Source organism: Cottoperca gobio, chromosome 21 (assembly GCF_900634415.1).
Source record: "Cottoperca gobio chromosome 21, fCotGob3.1, whole genome shotgun sequence".
Classification (NCBI taxonomy): Eukaryota; Metazoa; Chordata; class Actinopteri; order Perciformes; family Bovichtidae; genus Cottoperca; species Cottoperca gobio.
In genome coordinates this window covers 17,875,429-17,899,533 of record NC_041375.1, presented here as the reverse complement: position 1 = coordinate 17,899,533, position 24,105 = coordinate 17,875,429, and the positions used below count along the sequence as shown (strand labels likewise).

Here is a 24,105-nt window from a genome sequence, read left to right as displayed (position 1 = left end):
GACTTGTTAAGTTAGTTTCATTTGTCAAAGATATCATCATCTGAGAGTATTGAGGAGGAGAGGAGCACAACATTTGTAGCGATAGAAGGAAAGAAACCTCCAATCAGAACTAAGTATTACTCATTTCCTCAATTTAGCTCTTATTCAATTATAGTTAGAAACATATGAGTGAAGTTTAGACTCCAGTGATTCAGTGCATTTAATCTAAGCCCAGTGTAAAAATACTCTGTTATAATTAAATGTCCTGCATTCAAAATGTTATGAGAAGCAACATTTTTCTCAAGTTATAAGTAGCATGCATATACTTAAAGTACCAAAAGTAAAAGTAACCTTTAAGCAGAATGCCCCATTTAAAAATAATAACATTATATCACTGGATTACAAATATTGAAGCATTAATGTGAACATCACAGCAGCTGGTAAAAGTGAATTTGAAGTACTTTATATATTGCTGTGCAGTTTATTTTGTATTACTGGTAATATTCTGAATCTGTAAAGTTACTTAAGTAAATAAGTGGAAAGAGAACAATAATGGCTTCTAAAATGTAGTTAAGTAAAAGTATAAAGTAACATACAATGGAAACACTCAATTAAAGTACAAGTACCTCGACTTTGTACTTAAGTAGGCTACAGACACTTAGATACATTCTACCAGCGTTAAATTGTTAAGTGTGTCTCAGAAAGTGGCCAGGGAGTGTATTTTGTATATAAAATCTGTCAAATAAATTATAAGTAATTGAGTAAAGAGAACAACAACTATATCAGCAATATAACAATGGAGTATAATAACATAGTATTTACTATCTTTACGCAAGTAAAGAAGAAGTAACTCAAAATTGTGCCTGAGTTCAGTACCGTGTAATTGGTTTAATGTAATTAATTACTTTCGACCACTGAAGAGGTTTAATATGAATGAGGCAAGCTCATGTGTATACAATGCATACAAACAGAACAATACAACCAGATAAAATTAACACAGTAACGTTTGACAGAGCTATAAAGCCTTTTAGTAGGGACCTTGACTGTGGAGCACCACCGTCCCAGGACCGTAGAACAACAACAACATTGGACCCCGGAGTCTGTCCCACTTTGCTCCGGCGGGGGGAGCTGTTGTCATCAGGATCGTGATTGTGAAAAAGTTCTTTCCAGTCAGTGTTGCCAGCTGCTGGAAGAAGTTGTGCAACCAGTAAAACCACCGCGGAGTCAGTGGAGACGTTAGAAAAACGTCACATGAGATTTCCCGGAACTCCCTAACTATTCACTTTCTAACTTTGTAACTTGCACCGACGACGAGCTGCCCTGAAGACGAAAACTTCACCCTTAATGTCGGGTATGTATGTTTACAATGTCTAATGTGTACACGTTATACAGTATTCACATGATAGCTTGAGGCATCCATGTGAATATGAACAGTGATTATGGCGGGCGTGTTCATAATGTACAGTAGGCCTACACATGATATTTGTGCAGGTATATGTTGGGTGTGAGACATAAAGCAGTGTGCGTGTTATGTTCTCCTCTCATAATTGTTGATACAGTAAACTATAACCTTGGCTTTTTTTCAGGTTTGAATGATGTGAAATGTATGCAGTGTGCATCATGTCTTTATAAAACCATGTAGTCATGCACATTACCCCAATAATCTAAGAGCATGATTAATATCCATGTACTGTAAAACCATTGATTACTATTTAACATTGTGATATCAACATCTGGATGTGTCTGTGATAATGACCACACTTCTGGTTGTTTGGATGTGAAATGCTTACTATCTTCTAGCTTTGTGTGATTTATTTTTCATTTAGTTTTGATTACAGTGACTACCTGTGGTTTGACATATGGCTATCAGGCCTTTATTGTTGCAGTGTTTGCTATTAAGTGAGAACTGGCAGGAAGGAGCGCAGGAGTGCTACCATATCCCAGTAACCCTGGCTTCTTGAGTGGACAGACAATACTGTGGGCTGGTCCACTGAGCAGATTGCTGTGAGGCTAAGTATAGCATGCATACAAGTAAATCAGCAGAAAGCAATGCCCCCCCTTTGTGACAATGGAGGCATTTCCCGCTGGGCTGGATAGCAATCCCAATGAAGACCCAGGTAACAGCCTTTTAAAAGCCGTAATTGCTCAGCTTAAAATGGGAAACCTATGAACAATACCAGAGCTACAATTTCCTGTAATGATGCAGTTATGTCTTTTACAAGATGCTTTTATGCTCTTACAGACAAACAAAAGGATGTGATAATCAATTTGTATGGACTCCAGTTTGGAAGCATTTAGTTTCTAACCCTGGTTTACACAAATACTGCATGTATGATTTAGAGAATATGAGGTTTTCTCCATGTGTTTGTCTTGAAACAGTCAGAGACAGTCCATTTGTTTTTCTCTCTCTGCTTGTGGCCTTACTTGTACCGAACACAGTAGACCGTGCTGGAATAGAGTGTGACTTTGGCCTGCATGATCACAGCATACCAGGCATGCCATCGTCCTTATACAAGCAGAGTCTGGACCCTGAGCTCATTGCTTACTGGTACTGATGATAGGGAAGTGTGTGTGGAGCAGAGGAAATAGAGGGTCGGTAAATGACAGCGCTAAAACCGGGGTTATCACACAGAATTAGCCTCAGTGTCGGAGTCTCATCTTACCTGCAGTCACACACTCAAATGGGCTGTTTCAGAGTGAAGCTATTCTTTGAAGCGTCTTGCACAGCAGGAGACAGGAGTACGTTTGTTTTAGCATACAGGACTTTGTTGAGTGAACCAGACTTCCTTCCTTCCCTGTAACCCCTATGCAGAAGCAGAGTTGGTGCTGAGTGTCATTATGAGATGTTGTCTCCAAACGCCTCCTTCGTGCAAATCAAGTTCGATGACATCCACTTCTTCGAGAACTGTGGCGGTGGCAGCTTCGGGAGTGTGTACCGAGCCAGGTGGATCTCCCAGGACAAAGAGGTGGCGGTGAAGAAATTGCTCAAAATTGAAAACGAGGTAGGAGTCATAATTGCCTGGGCTTTTCATATACTTTTTAATTGTCAGTATAGTAATCATTTTAATTGCTACCCCATTTAGAGGAATGTGGTGACTTCTGTACCCATCACTCATGGTCATTATACACCCCCTCTTTCAGAAATGTGCCACGAAAGAAACAGTATTTCCAAATGAAAGAATGTATTTTGGCCCAATTACAGCAGCGACTGTTCTTGAGATTACTTTGAAAGCTCAGGCTCATTGTCTTACAGACACAAAAAGAATTATCTTTGAAATCTTTTCAGGGAAATTGTATTACATGTGTTGGCTTGTGATAGGATGTTCAGAAAGTGATTCATGGTTTCTTTTATGAAAGTGTAAAAGATCACAGATATCCATTCAACTTCACTCAAGTGTTGGAGAGATGATTGTTAAGTGAAAATAATAATGTAATCCTTTCACATTGAACCAATCGTTTATTTAATTACAGTGTTTGGCTACAATCAAATGAATTGGTTTTGTCAGGTTTCTGTTCATTCTAGGAATAGTTTTACAATGATCTTTCTGGGCCAGTCTGTTATGTTAATATATATTTATATATACTTTTAGTCCCAAGCTAGCGGCTCAGATCTAGGGATGGCATGTCTATCATGTCTGTCTGTGCAGATATCCACAGTTTCCAGATGATGAACCCTAAAAAGTCAGGGACTTTACCTTAAATTTTGATCTGGCCCTCATCAATTTAGGTTCTCAATACATTTTGACCCGCCTCGTTGTAGCTGAAGAAGTCCTGCTGAACTTGAATCACAGAAAAGATGGCAGCCGACCTATGTGGCTAAATAGCATGCCAACATTGATCTGTCATTTTAGGGTTTTATGTGCAGATGATCGCCCACACCATCCTGTTTCACGGGCATGAATATGACAAGTCAAAGGTTATGTGATGTGGGAGATTTAATAATAATAAAAAAGTAAAATATCTTTGATCATGTAATTCACACGTCCATACAGCCTAGCCTTCTGGCATGCTGGCTGTATGTTAGCCTACTTGTAATGTAAGTCAGTTGACGTTTTGAGGGCTTTATGTTGAACAAATTGTATGTGAGAAGGCTGTATGGGACATGCAACAATATAATCAATGACTTCATGGTTTTTTGTCAATAAACTATAGGCTATATGTCTGGCTCCTGATGTGATCCTCATTTCACAGTGTGGCCCTTTATGTTTGACACACCTGCTCAAGCGCCACTATGAAGTTGACATTTGTGTTTGTTCGTTTGGATGGTTAGTCAATTAAATTTGGTACAAACCATCACGTCCCGCTCATGATGCCAATCCTTTTACTTATCCAGCGCCATCAACAGGTCTGAATCTCACTTTGTCCAGTACTTTGGTTCCAAATACCTGCAAAACTAATGACATTCCCAAAAGCCTCAGTTGTACTATGTGTTAAGTGAAGTGCTAATTACCAAATGGTAACATGCTTAACTACAACGGTAAACATGGTAAACGTTAAACCTCCTTAGCATCAGCATGTTAGCATTGACATTGTGAGCATGTTAGCATGCTGACAATAGCATTTAGCTCAAAGCACCACTGGCCAGTAGCATACTGTAACTGCAGACTCCAGCTTCTTTACACACTGATATAATTATGTCAAGACATTTGTATAACAACTTCCATTATCATGAAAAAGTTCCAGTTATGTTTTCCTCTTGTGTGTTTATTGTTTAGGCTGAAATCCTCAGTGTCCTCAGCCACCGTAACATCATCCAGTTTTGTGGCGCGATTGTTGAGGCTCCCAACTATGGAGTCGTCACCGGTAAGATCTTTTCATTCTAAAAAGCATTAATATTGACCGTGTTATAAATACAGGTTGTCTCGACGATGATCAAACAGAGCTGCCACACTACATCATGATAGAAAACACAGCAGCTGAATCTATTTGCATCAGTTGCAGTTTGCTCGACACTGAATGGTGCAGAGGTTTCTATGGAAGCATTAGTGAATGCCACAGGGTTCAGGAAGTGCACACATTGATACAGTAGTTGTGGGCCTCTGTTGTGTGTTTAGGTTAGAGACTGAGAAGAATACAGCTCATGTAGCAAGGGGCCCTCGATGCCTCTGCACAAACTTTCACTTGTAATTTAAGTTTGATTGTATTTTAAACTCTCTCTTCTGCTGTGTTGTGTTTTGTACTGTAATAGCATTCATGCCTCTTTTGTTCTGTAATGATAAACCTCCACATTTTAGTGTAAGACCATCAACTTGATTTCTTTTGTCATCCAACGCTCTAGTTTTCGACAGAGTTTCCTAATTTTCCTTTTTTGCAGTTTTGCATATATAAGTGTTGTTATGCGGTACTTTACTGATGATGCCCTAAATCACAGGTTAATGGTATTTAACTACACAGGTAGCATATAGTACATGTAATAAGTGCTGCAACTACCAATTACCTTTATGATTATGATTAATCTGGTGTATACCTTTGTTGCGGGTCACACCCACTCTTTCTTTCCTCGTTCCCTGTCAGCCTCTTCACTGTCAACTTGTCTAATGAGGGTGAAAATAGCAAAATAATTATCTTTAAAAAAAGAATACTAATCACAATTGCCCAGAAGCCAAGGTGAGGTCGTCAAATTTCTTGTTTTGTCGAACCAACAGCAGAAAGATTTTCAATTTAGAATATAATAATATAAATCAGCAAATACACACATTTCACAGGAAACAGCTAACGTTTGAACATTTTGCTTGATAAATACATTAAAAAAATTATTCAACTAATTATTTCAAATCTATATGTGATTTAGATTTAATTTGCAGCAAAAGAAGAGCACTTCCTCTTTCTGAACAACAAAACTAAACTCTTTTCATTGACACATCAAAGCACCACCCGTTGAAAGTCCACCAGGCAGCCCTACAGCAGCAGTTCATTACAGAGAGCTCAGCCTACATGTACATAGGAAGCGGTGTTATAGGCGCTTAACATGACGACTGACTACATCAAAGGTTGAACTTCTTAGCCTTTTGGAATGGATGAAGAAATACCACTTTATGTATTACTTTGGATTACTGCATGTTTGGGAAACCTTGTGACTCCCCACAGGTCATATAATTTTAATGTCTTGTCCACAAAGATCTCTCTACTTCTAGGAAAAAGTCGAACACACTGTCAGGGAAAGTCATAGCAGCCCTCACTCACATCCTGAGCATGTTGACAATACACACATCCCACAGCGCAGCTTAAACACATAACGGATGTTCTTTGTTCCGTTGGTCAATTAAACTGATAAATAAAAGAGCATTTGAACATTTGTTCTCAATAAATGAAATGTAATTATGGTGTTTTATATCAAACTGAGATCTGCTTCTTTCCCACAAACAGGGTTGTTGTTACATTGCATTACATTTATTGACACAATATTTACTCTAAAGCATCTTATACTAAATGCAAGAAAGAAGAAAAACCAACACAACTGCCTTTAACAGTTAAGTGAAAGTTGTGATCGCTAAAAAGGAAAACCTTATTGCACCTGAGCAGCTGCTGTAGTATTTTGCAGCTGTAAAAGAGAAGGGTTTTGTTGTCAAGGAGCGGGCTGGTGTCTCTATTTATCAAAGCAGAATCTAATTAGCACCAGATACAGGAAAAATGTTTATGGCCATCCTGACCATGTCATGTCCACATTCATCAGCTCTGTGTGTTGACATACAGCAGTCCCCTCTCTCTAACAGCCAATATCTATGACCTATTTGAGAAAGCTGTTTGTCTCTGTAAACCTGAATGAGTTAAACGTTATCTGCTGTCACTCAGCAGCCTCATAAACATAATGAATTAAGGTCAGTTATTGTTTTGTGGTAAATGTACATTTACCTGTGAGATACACTGCAAGGCTCTTTGTTGATTGACACAAGCTGATTAAAACTTTTCTATGACGTGAGACAAAAAACAATGCGCCGTTTAGATCCGAGCGACAGGTAGACACATTAATGTGGAATGTGGGTGAACGTATTAAAATGCAAAGTGCAGAAGCAGACAAGTCTTCGCTCGCACGCACAGGTGAAGTGAGGTGAACTTATTTCTGCGTGTTTCCGTCAGCCAGCTTTACCTACGATGCACATAAAAAAAGCCAGGCAAAATCCAGGCTCATTATAATAAAACACATTGTTGCATTTTATGATTGTTAATTAGTCTTCTGTCTTGGCGCCGGTGCATGTTTACATTACTGTGTTGGGCCATGATTGGGTTATTATGCACAAACAGAGGTTTCCTGCTGGTGTGATAGTGGTTGTTTATCTTTATTCAAGCACTCTACGGATAGTAAAACATGTAGATTTTCCTGTTCTACATATCTTTCCTTTTAATGAAAGCTTCATCTGTGTGTGATTTTTGCAAACATTATTATCAAGAACCATAAAAAGTGCCGCCTTTTGAAGTGAATTCAACTTTAAAAAAAGACAACAGAAAGACTTGTTGTTCTTGATAGAGTTGATAGCATGTGAGCTCCCGAGGGAACTGGCTCATAGTGTTCAGTTACAGTCAGTGGTACATTGAGCTCATCCTCAGCGACAGTCAGTGACAGAAGCAATCTGTAAACAAAACACTGTCAGTCGGCTGCCAGGAGTCGTCTGGCAGAATTAAAATTGTCAATTGTTTTCACGTAATGCTCTCACATACTGCACTTATTTGTACAATGTAACGCCTCAGGTTTTGTCACTGTAAGACATTTCACTTTCACAAACCGTCAGTCGCTCCCAATGATACAAACTCAAACATGGGCACATTTCTCCACAGAGTATGCGAGTGGTGGGTCGCTGTATGATTACCTGTCCAGCGCTGAGAGTGAGGAAATGGACATGGGGCAGATCATGACGTGGGCTGCAGAGATTGCCAGAGGTAAATGTGACAATAATTTTTTCTCCTTGATTATATAATAAATAATAGCAAACAATTGTGCCTGCCAACAACAGTGTCTTTGTATTCATTTGATCATTGAAAGCCTTTATGTTTGAAGGGGTCAGTCATTGCAAGTATTTGTTTTTGCTTTAGTTTTGTTACGGTTTACAAAAATCCAATTAAACAATTATAATTTATACTAAATGTAGATAGCGGTTGATATGACAATTAAAATATGACAAAGACAGCTGCTAGAATTTGAAAAACTGCCACAAGTAGTCCTGTTAAATTCAGTTTCTGTAAGTATCTCAACATATTATAAAATATGATATCAAGGGCCTAAAACAGATAATTAGACAGCAGCACTATGCTGAGTCATCTCATTCAAACCCATGCTAATGTGATGGTGTGCTGAGGTCTGAAACCCAGATTGTCAGAAGGTTAAATCAGAAATGTGGTAAGAAACAGCCACAGAAAGTAATAACATGTTTCAAAAATGTTTGACTTTTTTTGCTCCTGGTTTAAGTCCTCATTTGTTGCAATCATTATTAATGTTTACGCTGATAACCAGTATGTGTGCTTAAGCATGCATGGGCACTGTACATACATGTAAATATAAATAAACAACAGTCAATGAGTCTTGGCTTTTCTCATTAGTAAATTAGTATACATTTCTACTCAAGGTCTCCCTCATTGCTACTGCACATACAGTAGGCTACTTCAAACAGGATGATCGATGCATTATGTTTCTCATGTGATTGAGCCACCAGTGCATATAGGAGTTGCCAGCGATTTGCCTCTCAAACATGTCTCTGTAATTCCACTTTAGGAATGCACTATTTACATTCAGAGGCCCCAGTTAAGGTGATCCACAGAGACCTAAAGTCCAGGAATGGTAAGATTTGTATCCAAAACATCTTAATTTGTATACACATGGATGCTACATATTCTTTAAAGTGAAAACCTTATTTTCTCTTTCAGTTGTTGTGTCCGCAGACAAGGTTCTCAAGGTAGGACTTCATTATGACTTATACCCTGTAGGGTTTAATCTCAGATACACTTCACTGCACAATGAGCTCTGATGAGGTGATATTTAGCTGAACGTTTCAGAATTTGAAAGGAATATGAGAATGAAATGCTGCCCTGTTATTTCCCTACAGTATGTGGACACAAGAGGGCAGTGACTAACCTAGCATGTTCAAGAAACCACTGCCAGCATTACCGATGTGTTTTACTGCGGGTGCTTTGGTGGATGAGGCTAAATATACTCAAGACAATATATTGTACCTTTTATTTGCAAGAAAATAAATGGAATTATTGGGAAACTATTCAGTAACTTCAGACATATTTTGAAACTGCTTCTGTATGAATCCAATGTATCAGCCACAATTTCTGAAATCAAACAAGAGCACAGTGTGCCAAATCACAGAGACAAAAACATCAATTTAGTACAGGCCTTCAAGCTGTGATTACAGTACAGTAGATACCCACACGTGACACATCTACTAGATCACCACTAGATGCACACTTGCAGATTATTACAGCCAAATCTGCATTGTTGGTGATTAGTGTTCCATAAGTGCATCGTTCTGTTGATGGTGGATGTACCATAATAAACATTTTTGATTTAGTTGCAATGATACTGTTTTCGTCACTTCAGATCTGTGATTTCGGGGCATCCAAGTTCCTGACCCACACAACACACATGTCCTTGGTGGGCACGTTTCCCTGGATGGCTCCGGAGGTGATCCAGAGCCTGCCTGTGTCTGAGACTTGTGACACTTTCTCCTACGGCGTGGTGAGTGACAAGAAGGGAATATTCTTACATACTCACATATTGCCTGCTTCAGAGTAGGAGCCGGCACCATCTGACTGACTTATAGTGTCGAGGACAGTTGTTAACATTCTCATAAGTAAGAGTAAGTTACAACTTGGTCTCAGCGACTAACTTAGAGGTCCAGATGGAGTCTACTAGCAGACAAGCAGTTTTAATGGAGTATACTTAGTTTAGACTGTAAAAATATACGTTTAGCTTCTTTACACAAAGTTCCTAAGTTTAACTTTTTACTAAGAATGTTTTGACTGAGAAGTTTGTGTCTTCAAATCCAGTGAAAATGTCATGGCAAATCAAAGATCACAAAATGATGATGATGATGATGAGTCAACACCTGAGTTGACCTATTTATAAAACACTTTTTTAATTCAATGATATTTTATTTTAGAGCAGTTATTAACATTTAATAACAGTTAATAACAAAACATACCTCAGGACAAAAGTGTCTTGAGTCTTGAAATGTTGCCATGTAAAATCGAATATGTTCAAATATGTTCAGTACTTGTAGCACTGCAGTCACTCATGCTTTAAAAAACAGCTGTCAGTCAAACAGTCCCACTTATATTTTCATTTGTGCATTTCTTTCTCTTGATAGTAGACATTTGTTTGACCTTTGAAGTAGACACTATTAGAAACAGTCTTTCTTCTTGAAACTCTTATGAAGTTTCTGTCGAAAGACTTTCAGAAGTAGTTTCAAAATGGCAACCAGTTGACCTTATTCAGCTTAAAAAGTGCAGATCCTATTATGCAAAGTAAATTACTGATATAAAATCCCAACATATATATATATATATATCCTCAGATATATAGTAGGCAGGATTGTACAAGCTAAACAGACAAGATTGCAAGAGGTGCTTCGAAAGAACTTCAGATTTACAGTAAGTATGTATTTTCTCTGCTCAGACACTTTTCTGAGGAGCTGATTTCTCAAGTAAAATACATACACGTAATGAGAGGCAGCTGGCAAATGCAGAAATGCAAAAATATGAAACACATGTACAGTAGAGCCCTTGGGTGTTTGAGAAATGGCTCTCCTCCACCTTTTCAGGATCTAATTCTTTAAAGATGTGGACGCAGGTTGTTATTTCTTACACTGCTGAATACCAACTGAGAAGCGCCTAAATTATCGAGGGAATACTTTTGTTGTGCTTCAGAAATCGTAATCGTTGTTGGAAATATATGTTGTATTTGGCCTCCAAGAAAGACGTAAAAAGGGTTAAAATGTTTACGTGAATACACATGCTATAGAAACAGATAGCAGCTGCTCAGCAATAGTTATGTATTTATATCTTTTTTCTGTGAAAGCCAATTCAGTGGAGCAAAACATAAATATTGTGTATGTTGGCAGAGCATACACATACATGTATACATATGCTTCAGTATTATAGTTGTGCCTGTTCACTGACCTTGCCTCTTTACTTCTGTGACAGGTGCTTTGGGAAATGCTCACCCGTGAGATACCATTCAAAGGCCTGGAAGGTTTACAAGTGGCCTGGCTCGTGGTGGAGAAAAATGAGGTACTCCAGTGTGTGATTATGCGTATATACCGTAAACAGTGACCCTGGAACTGGGGAATCCCTGATAAAGAAAACGTCCTTTACCCTGAATCAATATTTATCGATATATACTGTATCAGCCAGGAATTACTGCATTGTTACACCATTGTTCTTTATTCAAACCTTATGTCCTCGCTTCGGATCATAGGTGTAAACTATCTCGTTAAGGAAATAGTTTGAGATACTTTGGGAAGTACTCTTTCTTGTCGAGAGGTAGATAAGAACATGGATACCCCTCTCGTGTGTACGATAAATATGAAGCTACAGGCTGCAAAGGGTTAGTTTAACTTAGCTTTAACTCTCGGCAAGAAGTTGCACAAGCATATATTCCAAAAAATTTCAAACTATTCCTTTAAATCAGCACCCCTTCAGCTCATCATACATCTGACTGTGTGTGTTTCAGAGGTTAACCATCCCGAGCGGCTGTCCTGCCAGCTTTGCTGAGCTCATGAGAAACTGCTGGGCAACGGAGCCAAAAGTGAGTGATCCGCTAAGTCACATTAGCATGCAAAGTGACAACATATGTATGTTTTCATTTGTATCATACAGAGCAAATGTTTGTGTGTTGATTCAGAAGAGGCCAATGTTCAAGCAGATCCTCTCGACTTTGGAGTCCATGTCTAATGACAGCCAACTTCCTCAACAGTGCAACTCTTTCCTTCACAACAAGGCTGAATGGAGGTAATGCGATCAGCCATTCTCCCAGGCCTAGTAAATGTATTTATAACTCTCCTTTTTCACCAATATACTGCCTCAGCCTAAGGAAATGTGCAAATTGTGTGAATGATGTGGAAATGTAGCTGATGGGGGCCGTGAAATACAAAAAAGGACTTGAGATCGTGCATATAGATCTTTAATAATTACACTGATAACTACATAAAGGCATGAAAACCTCCAAAGAATCATCCATCTGGATATACTTCCTCTCTTTACCCATAAGGCCCTAAAAATAATCACCATCTTTTTCAAGTAGAAGTGTTTAATTGGGTTGTATGAGCAGCTGGAGGTTTGGTGATGTTCAGCACAGCCTGAGTCTCAGCTGTTACTTTATTCTCTGTCTGCCTCTCTGCGGGGCTTGTCTGTGCTCTGAAGGTTTTTCCTCAGAAGTTGTTCTGGTGGCATCATGTCCAGGCAGCCATCTGCAGGTGGAGCAGGTTGGAGTCAATCTCCATTCTGCTGGAAAACAGAAACTGAGAATGTGTGACACAGAAAAACACATTTATTGTTGCTCAAGAGGTTTGATCCTATAAGCGAAGCTAGCTGAAAGAAGGAGAGGCTTGTAGGTGATCAGAGCAGAAGCTTAGAGATGGTCTGTTGATCTCAGAGCAGTGCAATCTGTTGGGCTTATTACTAGTTCTCTCAGTTGGCTGATTTGCATTACCAAAGAATTATACTGTAGGTTTCAAATTAAACTATTTCTATCAGGTTAAAGCGCTAACTTTCACCTTGATGCTCATTTGAGAGGGTTCATATCCATATTGGACGCACAACATAGGAATCAGTGGTGGAATGTTACTGTGTACTCAAGTACGGTACGTACGTACAATTTTGAGGTACTTTGCTTGAGTTTTTCCATTTAATGCTACTTTATACTTCAACTCCTCTACATTTCAGAAGAAAATATTGTCATTTTTACTCCTCTACATGTATTAGATACCTCAGCTGCTTTGCAGATTTTGATTATGATGAATTATTTTAGGTACATTTTTCAATGCATGACTTCTAACAAGTATCCTGCATTCTACATGACATTTTAAAGTACACACTGTACTCACTGTGTAGCTGCTCTTATTGCAGAGGTAAGCACCTTAACAGTGAAGGGGAGAGTCCCCACTTCATCCTCACAGTCTGTGTTTTATGTAAGATCCAGTGTCCTAGTACTTACAGACTTCCCTGTACCTGTGTGTACACACAAAGCACTCGCTCTGAGAGTGTAATCGTCAAAAGCAGCTGATACAATTCAATAGTTGCTCATTTCTCACAGCCACTAAATTAATATTTTGTATTGTGTGATCCTATTATTTAAATATTAGAGACACAATATTATGAAAAAGCTAAACAGACTCCTCCTTTACACTCTGTATCAGACCAGTTTAAGAATAAGAACAGACTTTTCGTGCTCATCTTGCAACTGTTAGGAAAAGACCGTTTAAAAAACTCTTTAAAAAAATAAAATGAGTTCTGCAATGTACAGGAATGTAGTAGGCAAGAGAACAAATGATTTGGCAAGTCGAGCAAGAGTGGAAATTGTTTGAAGTGGGAAGCGTTGGGGTGGAGGACCGGAGGGCCGGGTGGAGTTAGGACGGGCTTTCCTGCCTGGGCTACATGTGTTTATTAACAGAAAGTGTGAGAACTTAGTTTTTGTTGGGCTGAAGCTCAGCATGGATTTCCACGACACACTGTGCAGCCCCACCTGCTGGGCAAAACAAACTTTCCCCCCAACGTGAAGTGAACATGAGACATTGCCCTGTCCTTGGCATCCAAAGCTTCAGAAGTTTTAGTATGTGACACTGCTCACTGTGACTCATTTCTCTATTCTTTAAACAACCCAGTTTAAAGCTGATGATGTTTAATATTTTCTTATTGTCAACAAATCCAATGACTAAAGCTAAGAGCTCCTTAACATCTGAATCTACACTGACCTGTCGGTGATTCGCTCATTACAAACAACTGCTGTGCAGTGAAACATCGTTCGAACCTACATAACTTCGTTTCGAATCCTATTTGAAATCCAAAAGTTTTCAAAGATATCAAATATTTACATTAATTGGATTGTTGCAACACATGGTTGCACAATGAAATGCAGTTGTAGTATGCATCCTACCCAAGAACAATATAACAAAACATATCAAAGATAGTGCATTAAATTAAATTAATTTAAATTTGCAGCAGCAACAAAAACACTGGTGAGTTCTCTGGGCAGATAATATGGCTTGCATAAAAAAAAATCAACTTTGACTGTTTGAAGCACCAAGCATTATTGATGTACCCACAGAGTCTGCCACCTTTGTACGATTTGTCAGTTAACCTTAAAGCTTAAGTACAAATAGGAAAGGAAAACTGGATTTGTAGGGGTTGAAGCACTTCAATGAGCCACAGCTTTGCACTGGACGACTAAATGTCAATGAACAGCATCACTGTAGTTTACTGTAGTCATCCCACGTAAATCATGACCGTCCTGCTGTGCTCCAAAATATATATCCGCTGCAGAAAATAGTTGCCAATAAATGCACTATTAATCCTGTTTGAGACATTTTAGCTAAAAACTTCATCACCCAGCAGTTTAAGGACATAAGATAGACTTCCATAAAGATTTAGATCTTTATTAGGAAGCATTGGGGCTGAGTGCCACAGACAGGGAAGTATTGAGAGATGGACGGACATTGTTGGTTTTGGTGTTTTCATGGAATATATTGACAAAAATAAGAAGATTAATGCCAGGCTTTGACATATGATATACATTCAATGTGGAGATATTTGGTGAATTAAAGTTAACTGAAGATAGCCCACGCACGGCAGTGCACGGCTCCTGGGTGCAGGCTGGATAGACACTATTTTATTCACAGATTACATTAAAAAACCCTCCTGGCCCAACCCTTGATCCTCCCCTCCCTTATTAAGACAGATATCATTTATATCGAGTAACTGCCTCCTCACTTTTGTAATATATCCTAAAGTATTTTGTATAGCACCCTCTTTGTTCTAATACATATACTTATATTGGGTGAAATGTTGACATTGTTCTGTTACTGAATACTGAAGGTTTGAGATTGAAGCTACACTTGAGAGACTTAAGAAGCTGGAGAGAGACCTGAGTACCAAAGAGCAGGAGCTGAAGGAGCGGGAGCGCCGTCTAAAGATGTGGGAGCGCAAACTCATCGAGCAGTCCAATAGCCCGGTGAGTTCCTCTTTATCCCCTCTCCACCTTGGTCCACCTTCACCCTCAGGTCAGCTACCACCGACTGTCAAGTGGTCACAGCAGCAGCACCTCACGCTAACACCGCTGTTCGCGTGCGTGTTTTCTCAATCCCATTGGGAGAGGGACAGAATTCCCCTGATCTCCCTCTGGGGTGACATGGAAATAGGACAGCAGTGAATGAGAAGTAAAGGGAAAGCACTTTGTGAGAACATTATGGACAGTGTTTATTATTGGCAGTACTTCATGTATGTGCAGTATAGTGCATGGTTGCCCATCAAGTACATTTGCATCGTGATGCACAGAGTGAATGCTGCATTTTCCTCTAGAATTCATGTTGAATTGTGAGCGTTGCAGAACTGCAGTTCACGGCGTTGCTGTTTGCTTTTGTTTTCTTGTATTGTATGCATGCAAAGACACAACAGATTATATTCTGGTTCTCATTGTTTGTACTTTGTGTTTCTGTGAACATGGTTGTTTTGTGAGAACTGTGTGACCGAATGCCACAGTAGTGTACATTATAGATTAATTGAACACCTTTGAATCAAGTACACTGAAATCATTTCCTGTGTTTCCTTTCTTTACCTCTCCGTTATTCTGTTAACTTCTCTTTACCTTTTAGTTTCCTTCTTGGGTTGAGGCTAAAAGTGTCCACTTTTCTAATTTACACTTATTTTGTGTTTTAAAACTGATTACTTATTTCTTTTTCATTTCTATCCTCTATTCTTTTTTTTCACCCCTGTGTCCATCCTCTCTCCACCTGTCTCTGCCTCTCAGCTCTTCTTACCTGTGGCAAAAAAGATAAGCGCTAAGTCGTTCTATCAGTCTAAGACGGAGGAATCAAACAGTGCACAGATGTCATGTCAGATCACATCCTCCAGTAATGAGGAAGTGAATCTGCAGTCCATGATGAAAGGCTTTGAGGACATGTTTTCCTTGGACTTTGGCCGGCCTGTCCTGCACTCTGGCATGCAAGTCAACATGCAGGCCAGACAGAACTCCTCCGTGTCGAGCAGTGTCAGAGAAGGACACAAAATCAACATGACTCTGGGGATGGGACGCTTCACTTGGTCTGACGACAGTGAATAAAGCTCTCCGACGCTCTGTGTTGCCACAGCTGCATCTGTTGAATACTGTAATCTCACTTAATGCATTATTGGTGTTGTGGAAGCACTATTTCTTAATGAATTGCTTGTTAAGTCATGATTATTTTGATCATTTCAATAAGAAACGCCAGAAAAACACATCTTGGCTTACTATTCCTTCTGCTTTGTTCACGTTATATTTAGAAATCGCTCAATGTAGCAGAGAACGATATTATAGAATATATTTGTAGCCCTCCTCCTATGGAAATTATTGATGTAATTTACCGTATGCCTAATGTTATGGATGTGTAGTGCCATGCTGTGAAGAAAGATCCACATGAGCCAGTTGCTTAGAGAAGGCCAGGCTTTTATGATGAAGTGACATTTTGCTGACATTAAGATTGGCCAATTTGTTCTGGATGTGGTGGAGTGCAGTTGTTGAGACACAGTCTCTTATCAGGATGAGAAAGTACATGTTTTTTTTCCAACGACGTTCAAAACAGCAGGAGAGGGACTTTGCTGTGTGACTGTACATTCTCTACTTTTTACTTTTCAAGACAGGTTTCTTTCTTAGGCCTAAAAATATATATTTTATATTTTAACAATCAATTAATAATAACAATGTTTCTGCATTGAAATATAGATTTTAATAGACGACGTCCTTTTGTAGACACATTTGACATATAGTATAACACCATACAGTCTAACTGAATATAAGCCTGCACTTACAGTAGAGGAAATCGTATTAGCATTACTGTTAGACTTCATCTGGGGGAAGGACATGCTTCCTTGAGCATAGCCCATTAAATTGCCCCCTTCGCTTGTTATCATCAGTCAGTCTCATGAGGATGTAATCCTCTGTATTCCTGTGTTGTTGCTTGTTAGCTTCCTGCCATGAGCTAATATTCCTATTCAAATATCGTCTGTACTCCTGTGCCATCAAGCCCTACACACACTAGACACTTAACAATTACCAGATTCTTTCCAATATTAACATTTCCCCTGTTTGAAATCTGGACCCTTCAGAAACATTCAGCCTCCGCACTTGTCATCTCCTCAAGCTTTCACCAAAATCATAAGACCAGCAGCTTCTTGATGTGACGTATTTCCCTGTATCCTTCACTGTTTTGTCAATAAATCAGTTTCTTTCAACTCTCTACTGATCTGTTTTATGGGAATTATGTTGCATTATTATTACCAAACCTTTTATGACAGAAGACAGAACAGAGCATGACCGATACCGTTTTAGTAAGATTGTAAAATATATTGCTTCACGAGCTGTTTCTTGTGATATTAACTTCTTTGTGCCACTTTGTAACTCCACTTAATCCACATGGGGGCAGAATTGTGTGAACTAAACCCAACACAAAGTCACATATCACATATCATAAACACAAAAAAAACGTCCTTCCCATTTTCAATTTGAGATTGTTCTTTGAGAACGCATTTGTGAAATACAATATGCGGCTTGAAAAGTGATGTTAAGTCCCTCCAATGAGACTTTAGCAGCGGCAGAGTGTTTCTGAATCTGTTTACTTCCGAGCCCCAGCACTGGAGGAGGCGGAAAACGCTGCAGGGCTGAGAGGTTTCATGAGGCGGCAGGCTGCACTGAAATGTATGGCAGCGACTGTCTATTGAGACCGGCTTTCAGAGCGTAATCTGCGCTGTTATCAGATGTCGTGGGAAGAAGACAGTGAATGGGGGATTACTCATTCATTTAGTCATCTTTCCTCCAATTTTCCATTGCATTATTTTCTGTCATTACACACCAGTCTCATGATCACAATGATGAAATCTTTATTTTGGCTGGCAAGTTTCTGCCTGATTACATTTAATGAGCAATAAATGATTTATCATTCAAACAGATCATGTTAGATCAGTCAGATGGACATTTCGGTTTGATATAGACCATTAGAGGCAAGTCGTCTTAATCGCACAGCACAATAACCGGAAAAATAATGGCTTTGCAGACATGGAAAACATGGCTATTTTCCATTTTAATAACATTTACTTAAGTCTGGTGATTTTTACTTTAAAATCTGTCTTCCATGAATACACATGTGTCATACTGTGTGTATCCACCCATATTCTATTGCTATTATTTCTATTTGTCTTTTGTTTTCATGCAGTTGCTGCCCACCCTCGACATCTATACATGGACAGAGGAGCATGTGGTCAGTATCATAGTATTTACTTCATATTCATATTTTCATTACTGTTAAAACTAATATATTACCATTTTATTCCTTCAGTATTTCTGGATGCAACAAATATTTGGTGCAGGTTTGTTCATTTACTTTATTTTTAATCCAGTTTTGGAATATTTAGACTCTTTATTAGTTTAAAAACTTTGTGTATCTTTTTTTTGTCTCATCTCAGGGGAGGGTCCGTGTGATATGCAGCTGTACGCTGACCTGTTTAAAGAAAATCACATCACTGGAAAGATGTTGCTATTGCTCACTGAAAACGACATGCGGGACATGGGGGTCAAGTCCAAAGGTCACGTCATGCACGTTAAGGCAAGGCATAGTTATCCATCAGCCACAACTTTCTTATTTCTTTTAATCCATAAATAATTAACATTATTAATCTATGCTCATTGATATTTGGAATCACAGCAAATCTCACATTTTCTCTTTGGCAGGGTGAAATTGAAAAGCTCACGAATGATTACCTTGGGTTCGTCCACTTCCCACCTCTGTTGAAGGTATAAAAGCTTCTTCTTTTACTTCGGGAACAATTGTTTTTTATGGTTTTCTGTGCGTATTTGGTGCCTATACTCCCTTTTCTTCCCAGGATGAGCTGGAAAAGCAGGTGGAGAAGAGTAAAACTGTAAATCTGGAGCTGGTGTTTGGGTACCACTGGAAACCAGGAACTGGGAAATATGTAAGTTTTTACACAAACACACACACACACACACACACACACACACACACACTGACTGCATCACCATATTCTGCAGCTGCGAGCTATGAGCATATAGCTCATCATTTGCACCGTGAAGGGCAACCAAAACATTTAGGACAATAACAAATAAATGTTGTATCTACTTTGATTATTAATTATTAACATCTTCAATAAGTTTGGTAATAATTGTTACTTCGTTAATAGATGTACAGAATCATGTTTTTGCCATAGCCTCCTTGTACTGAAGCTGTTTGTTGTTGAGGATTCATGATGATAGCTGTTACACTGACCATTGAAGGCATCACTAGACATGCATAAAGCCAGACAAATAAACATTTCATTCTCAGCCATGTACCACATCCACCTCGCCTCGCTCGCAGCCCTTTGTTTGGGTCTCAAACTGTGGAGAAAGGGTGGCTCTTCACTTGCTGTTTGAATTTAATCAAAAATAGCCCATTTAGCCAGAAGTCATTTTCTTTTTAAAAGGCAAACGTTATTTAATCTTTCAGCTGTTCATTGTCCCATCATAAATAGTCCTCTTTCAGTGTGTTCGGCAGGGCTGAAACGAGCCTGCTAATTGCCTCCCATTTCTTCTGACATGTGGTGGTTTAGTGGGTAGAAAACACAGCAGGGAGAAGGAAACAGGAGGCTGAGAAAATGAGAGCTAATTATTTTCCCCTGCCTGGTGTCAGGTTCCGTGTCAGCCTTGTTTTTACAAACTGGAAGGTTTTTTGCACTAAATAAAACAAACCCGCACTGCATTTTTTTTCCTTCGCCCCTCTTTGCTGGCGATGTCATGGAAGCAGCTGCACTTCTCAAAGACAAAATGAGGGCCTGCGATTGTGCGGCCACCATCTGACAGCCACTGAGGGTCCCCTACTAATGAGGATATCACCGTGCAGCCAAGTGAAAGGTGCTGAATTATGTATGAGTTGTCATTAGACGCACTCGGGTCCTAGGCATCATTACCACACATTGTTTCTGCTGGAGTGATTAGACTAGCATGGACCTGGGAGCCCCGGTGCGACTGTCCAGTGCCGACACCAGGCCAGTGCGGGGCCACTGGTGTGTTTCTGAGCCAGAGGCTTGCTGAAGCTTCCCCTTTGAGCTGTTTCCAGCCCCTGGGGATGATGCAGGAGAGGGCGAAGGCTCCTCAGACGAGTGTGTTAGTGCCACTCCTCTGATGTCTTTCTCTGTGATCACTACACAATGGATTGGCCTGTGCCATGAACCCTGTGTGGTTAAGCGGTGACCTGTGGCTTCGTGGCCGGCTTTTGGGGATTGGCAGAATCATTACTGCTTCGTCAGCATTCAGTATGCAGGAGATGAGGGCTGGGGAATTGTTCAGATTTATGCCTCCTAGTGAGGATTTGATGTGTGCCGCATGCAGCAACTCATGAGGAAAAAGCTTCATCCTTATCACCTACCACCAAACAGATTTCTGCTCCAACATATGAAACCGGGATCATATAGTGTTTGACAAGGAATTCACATGAAAATATTTTCCACCGTTGTCATTTTTTTCTATCTCTCTGTTTCAGTAATTTTATGAAATGTAACAAGTCTCTCCACAACGTTGAGGCATTAGTATACTGATTTCCATTACAATCTCTCAATAAGGTGTTTCATAATGCTTAACATATTGCATACAAATTATATTTGATATAATTTCTTGTGTTTTGCCCCCTTGCATTTATTTATAATATGTTTAGTTATCATTTCTGTCCTCCCCCTACATTATGAGGCTTTGTGGCCAATAACTGGCCACTACCAGTAAACTACCTCTAGGTTGTGCTGTTGGTTTATATACAATAGTAACTAAGTTCTCCACACAAAAATACTGCAATTATAAACTTTGCCATTCAATCATGTGTTGTATCTAAATGCACCAGACCAGACCTACATTTTCTCACCATTATCTTCTTTCTTTCAAGGACTGCAAATGGAAAATGTACATGGAGCTTGATGGAGATGACGTTTCAGTGACCTACATCAAAGATGTCATCTTTAATGCCAATCGACAGGATGTGGAAATCCTGCGGATGACTAAGGTGTCGTCAGAAACCCACATGACCACTCGTGTTTTTAATCAATGCAGAATGTTGTCTATGTTTCTGACCCAGCTGGTTTCATTACATCTAGAGGATTGTTGTATTGTGGTTACCATAGTCAGATTTTTATGAACTAATGTCATTGCAATGCAGCCACCTTTTGTGATGGACAAATGGATCGTTGGAATAGAGCAGAACCAGAAAGTGGACTACACAGTTAATTATGAGGTGAGTCATATCAGCAGCTGTGAGAGGCGCCTCACAAAACAGCAAATATACACATTAGCCATTTGAAATATAAATATGAAAATGCATCAAATGCAATCACAGAACCCTGTAAAACAAGTGTACATATTTTCAACGCTACATTTCCTGATATTCTCTTTTGACTTCAGAATGATGTCAAGTCGCCAAAGTCGACCAGACACAGCTGTCCAGTGGCGTGGAGTCACAGTGGTGGACAAGATGAAATCAAGACTCTGGAGCTGGTCATCGAAACAACACCGGCTAACATCGACTGGAGCCCCACGGACAAGTCTAACTCTGGTAATTGTTTTATTTATAGTTCTGATGACCTGAAGAGTGCAGGAGCAATTCACTGCTGCACAAATAAAGATTGTTGCTGTTGAATTTCCTCATTTCAAGATATCACAAGTATATTTAACAGTATTAAACATAGAATGCTCCTGTTTTTTTTAATCAATGCATAACTTCCTTTTCAGATATTGATCCCACATGGATGTACGATGTAAGGCAGAGGCAGTTGATGACCCAAAAAACCCTGTCGAAGAATGCTGCTCTGACTGCCTTCACTAGCTCTGACGCCCGCACTCTGCCTCAGTTCCTGTCTGCACATGAAAGTCAGGGGTTTTCTTATGCTGCAGCTGTGCGTCGCTCTCCAAACCGTGCCCGTGTATCTCCTTGGGTTGACTCACGCAGTTCTTCGCCAACTACCAGCCTGTCGGCCAAACTCTCCTCTCTCCATCTTGGGTCAAAGGGCAGCAGCCCTTCCAGCACTACGTCAGAGAGCACCTCAGAGAGGGAACGAGAGCGCCCACTCAGTGCTGGAGTGGTGCACGACCACCGCAGAAACCGCTACTTTGGCAACACATTAACTGTGGGAGAGGGGCAGGGCAGGGGCCATGCATGGACCAGTACTAGAGATAACTATATTCATAATAAAACCAGCAAAACCTCACGACAGCCAGGGAGGCCACGGTCCAACAGTTACAGTGTCACACCACAGAGCCGCCCCTCCATGATACCAGGTATATTGTCTGTGACAGAAAACCCCAGTGAGGAGAAAGAGGGGGCCAAAGCCAGCGATGGAGGGTGGATCAAAGTGGAGCGACTGAAAAGATTACCACGTCAGGACAATAAACAAGTCAGAGGTCGACAGAGAAGAGGGGGCAGGGGAGGACGCGGTGCTGCTGGAAGAACTTAATGTGGGCCACACATGAACTGACAGCTTCTTTACATAGTATGCTGTGAAATGGTTTTACATATGAATTATGTCTGTTTACATGCTCAAAAATGAACTGCTTGTTGTAAAATAATCTCATTGATGCCCTATGATGATGTATATATGTATGAACATAAGGTTTATTTTTAAAAAGGGGCTCCTGTCGTGTTAATATAAATGATTTATGTGATTATTATTACAAAAATGGACAATTAAGTCATTGTTCTTCACTTTCTTCCTTCTATTAAATAGCCGGTGGTGCCCAGTGTTATAGATGCATATTTTTATTTTTTATTTATCAGCCCAGTTTCTCTCAAGTAATCAAATAAACTGTTATAACACCCTTACCCAAGATAAAATGTTAATTTCTTCAAATCTGAGTTGTCTCTTTAGTGTGTCTCTTTCTGTGTAGTATTTTTGGCGCATAAATATAACATGATCTACTGAGTGCATTGTTTGACAATGGTCATATATGATGAGATAAGATACGCCTTTATCGATCCACAGTGGGGAAATGTGGTTGTTGCAGCAGCAGAAGGACAGAAGTAAGTACAGATAAATAGTGAAAGTACAAATTAAACAATAGGCAAGTATATAAAACTGAAATAAGAATAGAATTAAAAAAGAAACTATACAGGAGCAATTAGAGACAAAATTATAACGCAAACGTGATAGTGGTGATATGTGATTAGTAGCAGCAAAGTATATAGTGTATATAAACATACACCAGACTAATAAATGATCTCATATATATATATATGTTAATATGTTATAGTGTTATAATATATATAGTTATATTATATTTCTATATCAATACAGACAATAAGTATCATTACTATATATATATATATATATATATATATATATATATATATATATACATATGTATATGTATATATATTATAACAGTATAACATATTAACATATATATATATAGTATAAAGTAGTTTTCTAAAGTTTGTAAAGTTGTATTAGGTCTGGTATGCCCCACCCCAGCCTTGTTATTGTGTTCCTGCTTCAACCATATCCACTTCCTGAAGTTTATGTTTTTGTCTTATCTCATTTGTCTTTAGTGCAATCTTTTATTATTATTCAGTTTTAATAAATGACATTCCCATGTCTTCATATTTCCTTTGCTAATAAATAGCCCTCCTTTATTTCCTTTGTTAACTGTAAACCACATAAAGTGTAACTGAAATATAAAAAATGTATAAAGTCCGAAGAAAGAGTCATATTGTGTGTCCTGTCTGCTATTAAGTGAAAGGACAGTTAAACTTAGATCTTTCAACATTTGACCTCTTAAATAGTTGGACTAGAGTTAGACTTCATAATAGCTTCATAGTTGGACAGAGCTCAATATTTTACCCGCCTTGCATGCAAATTCACAAATAAAAAACTCGCGCCACAACAAAGTACATGGAAGACACAACGCTGTCACTC

The 24,105-nt window shown here is 39.2% G+C and overlaps 1 protein-coding gene across 3 annotated transcripts; it reads left to right on the top strand.

The window, feature by feature from the left end:
* The first annotated feature begins 1,166 nt into the window (after positions 1-1,166).
* Positions 1,167-23,012, top strand: map3k20a (mitogen-activated protein kinase kinase kinase 20a). Of its 3 annotated transcripts, none has more exons than XM_029459579.1 (20): positions 1,171-1,330; positions 2,792-2,981; positions 4,695-4,782; positions 7,753-7,854; positions 8,684-8,749; positions 8,836-8,864; positions 9,515-9,652; positions 11,119-11,205; positions 11,648-11,722; positions 11,819-11,925; positions 15,007-15,142; positions 18,375-18,419; positions 18,498-18,528; positions 18,625-18,764; positions 18,890-18,952; positions 19,042-19,131; positions 21,087-21,203; positions 21,357-21,431; positions 21,599-21,749; positions 21,926-23,012. In XM_029459579.1, the coding sequence occupies exons 2-20, from the start codon at positions 2,823-2,825 to the stop codon at positions 22,645-22,647; spliced, it is 2,421 nt and encodes an 806-aa protein (XP_029315439.1). In that variant the 5' UTR covers positions 1,171-1,330; positions 2,792-2,822; the 3' UTR covers positions 22,648-23,012. The 3 variants fall into 3 exon arrangements, with proteins under 3 accessions (XP_029315441.1, XP_029315439.1, XP_029315440.1); XM_029459580.1 differs by lacking the exon at positions 1,171-1,330 and adding an exon at positions 1,821-2,096; XM_029459581.1 differs by lacking the exons at positions 18,375-18,419; positions 18,498-18,528; positions 18,625-18,764; ... (4 more) ...; positions 21,599-21,749; positions 21,926-23,012 and adding an exon at positions 15,938-17,402 and having other exon boundaries at positions 1,167-1,330.
* The last annotated feature ends 1,093 nt before the right edge of the window (positions 23,013-24,105 follow it).